This window comes from Schistocerca cancellata, chromosome 6 (assembly GCF_023864275.1).
Source record: "Schistocerca cancellata isolate TAMUIC-IGC-003103 chromosome 6, iqSchCanc2.1, whole genome shotgun sequence".
Taxonomy (NCBI): domain Eukaryota; kingdom Metazoa; phylum Arthropoda; class Insecta; order Orthoptera; family Acrididae; genus Schistocerca; species Schistocerca cancellata.
In genome coordinates this window covers 405,457,788-405,470,135 of record NC_064631.1, presented here as the reverse complement: position 1 = coordinate 405,470,135, position 12,348 = coordinate 405,457,788, and the positions used below count along the sequence as shown (strand labels likewise).

The following is a 12,348-nucleotide window of genomic DNA, read 5'->3' as shown; positions in this document are numbered from 1 at the left end:
ATATGTTATGCAAACTGGAACTTGGAAAACCAGAAGTTGTGTAAGGAAACAAACATAAACATCACCTGATATTTATTATTTTATATTGTGGCATGTTTGTGCATGATACAGGGAGGGGCGGGGGGAAGAAAATTTTAGTTTTCCACAAATTAAGTCATGCAGTTCTTCTTTGTGATACAAAAATTTAAAAAATCAGGTAAGGAATGCAGATGTTAAGTGCTCTTATTTTGAAGAAGGGAACTCAAATTGCCACGTACCCAACCTGATTCATGCTTCTCATGGTTTCCCCTAGTCACTGCCACTGAGATGGTGACATTTCTTCTGTCTGCCTCTGTCTGTCTCTAACGACCCTGTTGTTCACTGTACAGGGTGTCCCAGTACGAATTTTGCTGCTAAGGGGTATGACAGGAATGCTCATTTGAAGCAAAAAAAACTCCATATGGACATATGCCCTTTTCTGAATGCTTCCAAGACAGAACACCTTTAATGTACATTGTTGATACATCCAGTCATTTTACAAGAACAATTGGAAACAGGACATGTATTCATATGATGTTTTTTGCTTCAAATGATTGTTCCTCTCATATCCCTGAATATTGGTCATTCTTCCTGGGACACCATGTATGTTGAACCTTAACCATAATTCCAAAACTGGAAGCAAACAATGGATAAGAAATACTTTTATGATAAAGGAGAAACGTTGGTTTGTAGCAACGATTAAAATCAATCAGATTTTGAAGGTATACATTTACATGTTCCTTTCAAATCAAATAATGCTAATTTGCTCAGAGACTGGAAAAAAATCTTACAACAATACGCAAATTGGTGTGAATACATTTATGTATCTAGTTACTTTGCATACATAGACTCATAAAAAACTGTAGATAAAATATGAGAGTTTTATAGATATTGAAACTCACAAAAAATTGAAATAATGTAATGTTATGGCATGTAGGACTTCTTTATATCTTTTAAATTTGAATGTACTCGTAACTCTAATTTGGGATGATACCTGATAAACAGCCAACCCAATAAAAAACAGTATTTTTTGAAACATTCCAGAATATTTAAAGATTCATGGAAACACTTTCAAAACTATATACCAGTAATGAAACTTGAGTAGAATCTCTGTCTGATGTTACATCACTGCTGTAGGGAAATGGCAATCTTGCACTGCATTTTAAATTTTAGTAAATGAAAAGCCATATGAACTAATTTTGAGAAGTGGAATATTGTACAGGTTTAAACTCCTATTCAAATAAGGACTTTCAGTAATGCTGGAAAGCACTATTTGTGTAAGCCAGTTCACTGCCAGAAAATAGTGAGGGACTAGAATTTTAAACAGAATGATGCCTACAAATGGATTTTATGGCCCAAACTATATTTCTAACGATTGTTTTACTGAAGAGTACTGTAGGTTGTACGTAGTTCAGTGTCAAGTGTATGGCAGTGTCTTCCTTGATAAATTGTCTTTTACTTCTTCATCTGCAAGCCATCATACAATGACTGACATAGGTTTCACGATGTACCAGAAATATTACCTCCACCACCTACCCCACCCACTCATCCCTTCTATTCATTACACAAATGGTATGGGAGAGGAAAACATGTTGGTATCCATGCGCAAATTTTAGTGCCAGGGGCATTACATAAGATGTATGTAGAAGAAAGTGATATGTTCTTGACACTGTTTGGAAGATTACTCAGAATTTTGTGAGTAAGGCTTTCCAGAATATACATAGTCTCTCATGTAACAATCTTGCATTCACTACAGAGACCTGCATATAATATGCAGCTCTTCTTTGGATCTTTTCTCTGTATTATATTAAAACTTGGTAAAGCTATCAGATGGACAAACAGTGCTAAAGAAGTGATTGAACAAGAGTTTCGTTGATGACCTCTTTGTCCATGATTTACAGTGCTTCATGATTCTTACAATGGAACCTCCCCATCACACCCCCCTCAGATTTAGTTATAAGTTGGCACAGTGGATAGGCCTTGAAAAACTGAACACAGATCAATCGAGAAAACAGGAAGAAGTTGTGTGGAACTATAAAAAAAATAAGCAAAATATACAAACTGAGTAGTCCACGCGCGAGTTAGGTAACATTAAGGAGTATTTGAGCTAAGGAGCACCATGGTCTCGTGGTTAGCGTGAGCAGCTGCGGAATGAGAGGTCCATGGTTCAAGTCTTCCCTCGAGTGAAAAGTTTACTTTCGTTATTTTCGCAAAGTTATTATCTGTCTGTTCGTTCATTGATGTCTCTGTTCACTGTAATGAGTTTAGTGTCTGTGTTTTGCGACCTCACCGCAAAATCGTGCAATTAGTAGACGAAAGGACGTGCCGCTCCAATGGGAACCGAGAACATTTGACCGCAAGGTCATATGTCAACCGATTCCTCCACAGGAAAACACGTCTGATATATTCTATATGACACTGATGACGGCATGTGCGTCACATGACAGGAATATGTTGTCGATCCACCTAACTTGTACACTTGGCGAATGGGTGAAAAGATTCCTCTACCTTGGCCCATTTAGGTGTTCTTGTGGATGTGATAATCACTCCCAAATAAGGGATGAAAACATAAGAGTTTGTCACATAAACTGCAACAAATGAATGCAACAGTTTCACACTCTCACAGTTTTCCCTGTGCTCTGTCGAAACATATGTTTTTAACGTTATCAAATTTTTCCGTGTGTAGACCGTCAAATCCTGCACATGTCCAAGCAAATCTGAACATGTCCTAGAATTTTGGAGAGCGAAGTTGATTATGTGTGAGTGCCTGAACTTTGATAATTGTGTCAAAATAAAAAAATTAAAATTTTCGCTCGAGGGGAGACTTGAATCAAGGGCCTCTCGTTCCGCGGCTGATCATGCTAACCACGGGAACACAGCACACCTGAGCTCAGATAGTCCTTGATGTGGCCTATGATGCGCATGGACTACTCAGTTTGTAAATTTGCTTAATTTTTTTCATAGTTCCACACAACTTCTTCCTGTTTTCTCGATTGATCTGTGTTCAGTTTTTCAAGGCCTATCCACTGTGCCAACTTATAACTAAATCTGAGGGGGGTGCAATGGGGAGGTTCCCTTGTTAGAAACAAATTTGAGACTGAAACCCATCTTCCCACGGCTACATTAGTGTGATTGTTGCACTTCAGTTTTCTCCAGAGGGATATTCCTAGATACGTGAAAGATGTGATTGATTCTGAGACTGATCACACATTCTGTAGCTAGACAATATCAGATTTTTTCTCTGTTAATGAAAATTACATTATGTTTGTTTGTACGGTCAGCTGCTAATCTTTGCCTCAGATAGTTTCTTCCCTAACTTGAGGTACGCCAGATGCTGCCTTCACTTCTGATGATGTCTCCCATTAAGAACAAATTACAGGGTTTTGTGTGCCAGGAATTCTTCTATCCAATTTTATATTTTATACATGTTCACATATTTGTAAGCACACACTGTGTTTAGCAAGTGACAGTGTGGGAATGGAAGATAAGAAAAATGTATCAATGTGAGCTATGCTATCTACTACCACCTAGATCTAAAGGCCGATCAGATGAAGCTCAGTTTCACACAGGTAGCTCTTAGAAAATGTTGATTCCTACATAGATGTCATTGGGCCTCCAAAAAAGAAGTACATGAGTGCAATATATGTTACACATTTCTACAAGGTAGTCTATAGTTCTGCACATCCGTTATGTGACCCTACAGAAGAACTTACACTTTTTTTTACACACATCTGTATCCATTTCACATACATCATAATTTCAAAAATTATATCATTTGAAATGATTGCCAGGTCCTTTGGAAAATGCTTGCATCAAATACAAATATAAAACATTATTAAAGTGTAGACACATCACCTTTTTGAAGCAAGGAAGCTTAGGGTTCTAACATCTCAATCAAATTTGTTGTGTATTTTTTATTCTTTTTTCTGGCACTCACCACATGCCTATCACATGACTACAGGCAGAAAAGACTAAATAATTACAGCATATTGTTACAGATGTTGTCAGATGACATCAAGAACTATACCAGCTAACTGCTTGGTAAATCAAAAATTCTGATACATAACAGTGTGATGGGGTACTTAATGACCACAAACTGTATGCATGACATGATTAATAAATGCAAAATCCAAAATACATACAAGCAGAGTAATTAAACAGAAATAACACTCACAAACAAGTCATATAAAGTAACATATGAAAATTTAAGTCAGGATCAAAGTTTGAACCTGGATTTCCTGCTTCTAATGAGCTTTAGGATTAACCATAAGTTGGCTAAGGTTCATTTCGTAACATAACCATCTCTCGTCCTGTGCTAACATATAGGACCTCCACCATTGTCCTTGCAGTGATGCTATTTCCACAATGGTAGAATCTCTGTACATAAGAGTTCAGAAACTTAGATGGATCATCAAACGTTTGGTTCAGTACTTTGGAGGTATTCTTGAACTGCCTAATGCTTAAGGTGACTTCTCATCAAAACTAGGAAATCCAAATTCATCACTGTCGTGAGATGTTCTGCTTATTGGCAGGTTCCTGACACCATTGCTATCTCTCTCTGATCCTTTTCCACATTATCTGATTCATAGTCTGGTATCTCCCTCTTTTCACTTCAATCTGGCTTTTTTGTTCTTATCCTCCCTATTTTCATCTGTATTTCAGTAGCTGTTGTTAGAATCCTTTTACTTGCCGTATATGTCTCACTCAGTCTGCTTTCCTTTCCTTGATCAGCTGTATGAGGGTTCTTTGCTCCTTTACCCTTTCCAGTACTTCACTGTTCTTCACTTTATCTATCCATTTTATTTTCTCCATTCTCTTTCAAACTCACATTTCAAAAGCTACAATTTTCTCTCTTTTCTCTTCTTGTATATCCAGTTCCATAACTGCACAGAAACACCTCCACACAAAGCATTTCACTCATTTTTCCTTAACCCCAACCGAAATCTGCTGCATAATAAGCATTTCTTTTTCTGAAAAACTTGCTTTGGCATTGTAATTCTGGATCTTGTTTCTACTTCACTCATTCATTTATCAGTTATCATACTCTCTAAATGTCTGCATTGTGCAGCCTTTCAACTTCTTTTGTTTTCACTTTCTTATATTCTGTGTCATATACTCTCATGACCTTAGGTTTCTTTGTGTTGATTTTTATTCCATAATCTTATAATTATTCATCTCAGGAGAGTGTTCCATTGAGAGATATTGTTTTATGTCCAGGAAACACTATTTCATCAGGACATCTGTTGCATTTGATCTTCTGTCCTCCTATGCTTAGTCTTTCTCTAGTTCTAGCATCTTCATTATCACATCTTCAGTACACGTAACAAGCAGCATTGGTGAAAGACAACAACCCCGTCTTAATCCTCTTCTAATTTCAAACCTGTCTGTCATACTATTTCATGGTTGCTTTCTGCCTTTGTACAATCCCTTAATTAGTCTTCTGTACTCCCAGTTCACCTTCTTCAATTTTAGAATTTCCATCATCTTGTCCCATTTCATTTGGTCAAAGATCTTTCCCAGGTGTATGAACAAACTCATTCATTTTCCTCTTTCTATACATCTTTCACCAATTATTCTAATGAGTCCTACAGCTCCTCTTAAACCTCCCCCTTTTCGAAACCAAATTGCTCTTCCCCTTCCTTCTCTGACATTATGCATATCACAATGTTATGAAAAAAATAGGTTGTTACGCACTGTAAAGATGACATGCTGAGTTGCAGACAGGTACAATGAAAAGACTGTTACGTGTAATCTTTTGGCCCATCTATTCTTCAGAAAAGATAGATGCATACACATTCAAAAGTCAGGGGTGTGCACTGGCAGAGGTCAGTGCACAATGAGGGTGATGGGAGGCGAATTGTGAGAAGGGGACAGCAGGGGGGAGCAGGAACAATTGGATGTATGGAGAATGTGGGGCAGTATGTTACTGTAGGTTGAGGCCAGGATGATTTTGAGAGCGGAAAATTTGTTGTGTGGGTAATTCTTACCTGCGCAGTTCAGAAAAGCTTCAGAAAAGCTGGTGGTGGAGAGGAGGATCCAGATCACCCAAATCTTTTTCGGGTCTGGAACCATCACTGTCTTGACAAGGTCTTCTGGCCATGAACTACTTTCATATGTAACACGGTATCCAGTAACAGTAATTATTATGATAACAACAATGCATACATTCTAAAACTAACACCAGCTCAAATCTTCAGACTCAATTGTTGGTATTTTATGAGGGGTACACAGATGTCATGAAGAGCATTAAATTATCCAGTACCCAATATCAAGAGAGAAATGAATATATAACTCAGGGTATTACAAAATAATAAAATGAAGACATCATTCATTCATTCATTCATTCATCCCCCCCCCCCAGCCGACCACTTTCCACCTTATCATCCTCCTCCTTCAAAATTCCTATAAATTTTGATCTGTCAGTTTTGCATCATAGTCTGTACTGATGAAGTAGTTAAAGGGTGAACAGCTGGATGTCAGAGTGAAACAGGCATAACATTTTGGTAAGTGACAACATTGCCATCATCAGGTATCTCTGAGGAGTTGACTGCGTAGATGTCAGCACGACACTTTTATATTCCCCCCCCCCCCCCCCCCCCCCATCTTGCCCTTCTGCTGTGTCTGCCATCCATGCCCAGCAGCTCCTCCTCCACTCCGCTCACAAACAAGCTGCTCTATCTTTGAGTCTTGCCCAGGCACCTTTCACATATGAACGGCAGCAATAGAAGTGCCAGGACCTGCAATTATATTGATTGATAAGTCCATGATGAGTTAAGAATCTCAACTTTCTTGGCAGAGAAATTATAAGAAAAGAACAAATTAATAATTTAGGACCGAAGGTAACAACTTGACAAATAGTGGAAGCATTAAGTCACTGACAGGCACAAAAAAGAATGAAAACTGCTCGAGTTTTTACCTTCACTCTAAAATTATTTACATTCTGCCAGAACATTCCATAACATAATTATATGAACATATTGAGCTACATTTTCTTCAGTGTAATTTATTCCTCCAGAATTAATTTCAGATTCAAACTCAACTTCAGATGATGACATATCAGGGTGAACCTTTGCAAACCTTCTACTTATTACATGCTCACAGAAAACATAATAAAAAAAACATGAAAACAAAACTACTTAAACAATTCAATTTACTCTGAGTTCTTTAGTAAAGTGTCACATGTGAACAAAGCTTAACACAGTCAAGTTTATCCTCGCCAAACATGCACCTTCGATATGTTCATTGTGACTGTAGAAACTGAATGTCTAATACAAGTTCTCAGTATGGAGATGTCATCCAGTTTAGGCAAATATATGAAGTCCTTTAATGTAATGCCAACTCTTAAACAATACATTCTTTTATGTATGTCTGTTTTAGAGGAAAAAACCAGAAGACGATGACAGTCAGAGAATAGGTCCACTACTCGCAGTCGCAGTTGGGATATTTATCATATAGAAACTTGCGGACAGCTATAGTCCAATAGGTATGGGGAGGAGAGAGGGAGGAGGGAGGGGGCACAGCAGCATCCCCCAAAAACAGAATATAGGGTTGCCAATTCTCTATGGTTATAACATTCAGAGTGCTCCTATGTGTCAAAATACATGACAATAACAAAAAATGGACAGATCAACCTACTTTTCAACTTACACTGAACAAATTCAGTGACAATACATGGAAGCCTAAATTCAAAAATTAAATCAGTGCCACAGAGAAATAAAAAGTAACTTCATTTGAAAACATTGTTTCCAAAAAAGTCAATATTGCCATCCATATAAAACTTCTTATTCATTACAAACTCCCATGACTGCAGCTTATCATAATGCTATAGTCTTAATGAATGTGAAGTTTATCAGCATATAAACTGAGCCTTTTTACATGCTGTACCATGTAATGAAGTTTCCAATACAAAGTTTTCTTGATACTTAATATATGGAATTTTATCCACCTTCTCTCTGGAAATAATATAACACATACCACTGAACTGTTTTCACATCTGATGAGTCCAATGTACGTGCATACTTTCTTTGCACTGAAATATTGAGTTTTATTTCTGCATATAAGAAACCAAGTGGTGCTCAATGCTGCTGAGTAGTTACTTTCCTTTATATGATTGCAGTTGTCTCTGATGGTCACTAATGCTTATTTTTTATGAATGGACAAAATTGTTTGAGGGTCTGATTCCTCATACATTAATTCACTGTCCATAGTTATTTTAATACAAATTTCTAAAACATAAGGTCTCTCTGCAATAAACATTCCATATATCTTTAGATTAGTATTATTTACTAATGATAAATGCCAGTTGCAAGAAGATTGGCTTAGACCCTGACCCAATTACAAAAAATATATCGTTACACTGAAGAAATTATAACTGCTGTCTTTCTTCGCTATCATTTTCATATTGTGGTTCCTTCTGCCCATTAACTCATTCATTCATTGTGTTCTGTAGATCCCATCAATACATTAACAAGCGACAAGAAAATCTGTATTCTGTACTGACAACAAATTATTGCTTTGCTTAGTGCTATTCATGCTATTTACAGCTAAATGTAACTGACTAAATTAAAAATAAAGCTGCTACATTGAAAAACCTACCCCCTCAGCTATATTATACAACTGCTGTTTAACCTGCTGTTGGCAGCTTAACATTACTTGATTAAAGTGGTATTTTTCAGAGAAAATTACTCCTATTTGCAGTACACCACTAATTTTCATGCGACTCGACAAAGGATACTCTATTTGGCATGTAACTAACAGAAATTCTCTATTGTTGAATCTAGATGTTCAGATAATTAGTGGAAAGAGTGGCTAATCAGACACATTTTTAACTTGCTTTTGAAACATCTATTTGGCATGTAACTAACAGAAATTCTCTATTGTTGAATCTAGATGTTCAGATAATTAGTGGAAAGAGTGGCTAATCAGACACATTTTTAACTTCCTTTTGAAACAGCAGGGAGCCCCCATTTCTTGCTTCATGTTAGATAGGAGCTTGTTGAATATCTTCCCACTGTAATATGTACTCCAGTCTGAAAGCAAACAAGGAAGCAAAGGCTATATGAGAATTATTTCTGCGTCCTGAATTGTGAAACTACACAGTACAATCACCTGTAGTGTCACTAAGTAAAATATTTTAATTACAGTCATAACCTTTGTAACTAACACAGTACCAATTAATACTGCACTAACATAATTGTTGAAATGTATTTCATTTGCTTTGCTTTCAGACAAGCACGATGAGCTCTGTTTGGAGCAATGACACAGAGACTATATGTGAAGATGAAGAACCTCTAGAAACTCAAACAATGTACAAGCCCAACAACGGGGATTCATCCAGCAGTAAATCTGATATGGCCAACGGACATGAAGTTGCACATGAAATGAGCACAGAGCTATAATAAAATTTGCACTGGCCAAATTACTGAACAAAAAGAAATTTCATATAAAGACATAAGTCATGTGTGTGATAATGTGAACTAAGTGTTTTACCAGTTGAATTTTGTACCCATCATATTGTCAGGATACAGTGTTCTGTAGTTGAAAAGGATTTATATAAAATTTTTAATACTGTGTTTTAATAATAGACAAGGAAGAACAAACCAAAGGATGAGGACAATCTGGAGAGAATGTGTTAGTCTGAAATAGAAGACATTTTCAAATACCAAATATTTGAAAGAATGACTTGCAATCAAATTTTGTAAAATTCCAATTAGTACTGCAGGCAAAAGCAATGTATCTCTAATATTAGTAATGATGTGCCTGCAACAAGATGAAGTAAAAGAAAGGTCCATTCTCTTTCATTAATCCATGAGCTTTCTACTTCCACTAGAGAAGTGTTTACTGATGTGCCATGGTATTGCTTTTTGTCCCCTCATGTTTGTGCTAATGTCATATTGTGTGTGTCTTATTTATGTGAAAATGTATTTAATTTGCAATATATGTGTCTGTTGTATCTGTGGTTATTGTATGTATGCTCAGTGGCATTACTTAGTTTTGTATATAGCATATTCACATTCCACTGTAAATATGCATGGACTGTAAATAATATTTGAAACAAATAACAGACTGAACTACCAAGAGAAAGTATCCCTGTAAAGAAAACCATATCAGATTTTCTTCAGTTTACCAGCCAAAGCATGTAAGAATGGTTTATATAGTAGTAGTCCCATTAATCACATGAGCATTATGTTGAATCTCATATATTTTGTTCCTCTTGCCATATTATTTCATTTTATTCCTATAAAGTTAACTGTGGTGCAACCATGAGTTTTAATGTGTTGTTGTTATTTTTAAATAAGGAGAACTGTGTGAAGTTGGCAATTTCTACTGCAGTTAATATTCAGAGTCCTGCAATAGATGTGCTGTGATACTAAACAGTGTACTGACTGACTGTATACTTTCTTATAATAATACCATGAAGGCTCATATTACAAGTAGTTACCAGCCACTGTAATGGGGAGTAAATCGAATTGTGAGCACCATTGCCCTAAATGAAATAGAAGTTGTACTTATTATCAGATGCTGTACTGAGTAACAAAAATCCCTTTACTTGCTCATATAATGCTGATTTTCCTTTTCTCTCTCTCTCTTTTTGACAGATATTGCTTCAAAACTATTTTTGAGCTGATTTTCAGCATTGATAATAGCAATAATTATTCTTTGAAGTACAGTGAGCTAATGTTAACTATATAAGAATAGCTCAGAAGGGCATGAGAATGTATGCATGTTTCCCCATTGTACTTGCCATAACTGTCAATGCAACAAAATGTCCGAGGTTGTTCAGAAGTAAATAAGTCACTGATATATGTAAAAACCTTGTCATATTTGTTGCTCCAAATGTAATTTCAATAGGTATTCAGATAGATTGTAACAGACATCTTTATATCAAAAGTGTTTTTAAAAAATACAGAACATACAATGTATTCGTAAACATCCTGCCAGTCAGAATGAATGTTTAGCTGCCTCAATTCATCACATCATTAAACATTCCAACATGCAGCAAGAATGCTTATACAATATTTGATTATTTTTATCTCAGAAACATGCACTAATTTATGAATTATTCTGAAATTTTGAAATATACATCTTAAATATTATTACTGTTACAGATTTAAGCTTTATCAGATTTTGTATTCTATAATTAACTGTAATGATAAATGAAATGGCTGTGTTAGTAAACAGTCCTTAATGTCCATACCATTTCAAAATATCCCATGATTCATAAAAAGATTGCAGTGGAAAATTATCCAAATTAAACTGATGTGGATGATGCTTCTTTACATGTCAGTTGGGTTAAAAAGAAGGGGTTGTCATATACTTGTTTTTACACTTCACTAAAATTGAAGTAGGTATGGTGAAATTTGTCCATCAAATGTTTCTGCAAAATGTCCGTAACTCAAAACATGACTGATGGTATTGTGGTAATCAAATATTTTGTATTACCTTTCATTGTGCTCTTTGTGTGTGATCTACAATTTTATACAAATGTGCAAGTAATGAAAAGATGGGCACATTTTATTTTTTGTCATATATATTTCCATCCAAAAATTTGTGTTTTTAATAAATGTACTAGAAATTGAAAAGTTCTTCCCTTTTCCTATGTCTGTTAGATATGCAGAAACCTCTTGAAACCAAGATGTTCAGGCCTCTACAAGAAGTGCCTGAAATACCCTCTTATAAAATTATTTTTGAAAATTGTGAATAAACAGGCTAGCCATTACTTACCTTCAGGAGGCAAAGTTCCTAGTATTAGTACATAAATACTTACAGTGGGAAATGCTGAACTTAGCTTTCAGAACTATGGGTTCCTTCTTCAGGGAGGAGAGAGAGATTAATTGGGTGGAGGGAAGAAAAAGGGGGGGGGGGAGGGCAGTTTATTCTTATATTTTCCTGCTCTTGTTCTCAAACCTCTTTTTGAGTAATCTTTCACATCTTTGCAATCTTCTCCAATCACTCTCTCTTTCCTCCCCAGAAATTGATCCTCCTGAAGCTATATAATGGTTAGACTTCCTGTCTCTGTAATTTTAACTATTTTCTCAGCTGAATTTACCATCTGATAAATTATTGCCAGCATTGCTAATAACATTAAGATACAAAAAGCATCTTATACAATCATCAATGCTTGAGCCATGCCTTCATAATTCATATCTACAAAAGTGACAATAGAATTCTTTTGGGAGGCACTTGGAAATAAGATCTTATAATTCCCCTATTTAAATGTGAAAATTTTAGCTGGTTACTTCAATGCCCAGGTAAGACGAAAATGAATCTAAAAGAATTGTAAGATACCCAATGCATACAAGAACTAACAGAAATAGAAAATATTGGTCC

At 35.9% G+C, this 12,348-nt stretch overlaps 1 protein-coding gene across 1 annotated transcript in view; it reads left to right on the top strand.

The window, feature by feature from the left end:
- Positions 1 to 11,835, top strand: part of LOC126088353 (band 4.1-like protein 4) — a 561,066-nt gene extending 549,231 nt beyond the window's left edge. Inside the window, exon 20 of the mRNA XM_049906490.1 lies at positions 9,246 to 11,835. Within this exon, the coding sequence (XP_049762447.1) occupies positions 9,246 to 9,416 (171 nt within the window). The 3' untranslated portion in view covers positions 9,417 to 11,835. The remainder of the gene's footprint in view (positions 1 to 9,245) is intronic.
- Positions 11,836 to 12,348: the final 513 nt, after the last annotated feature.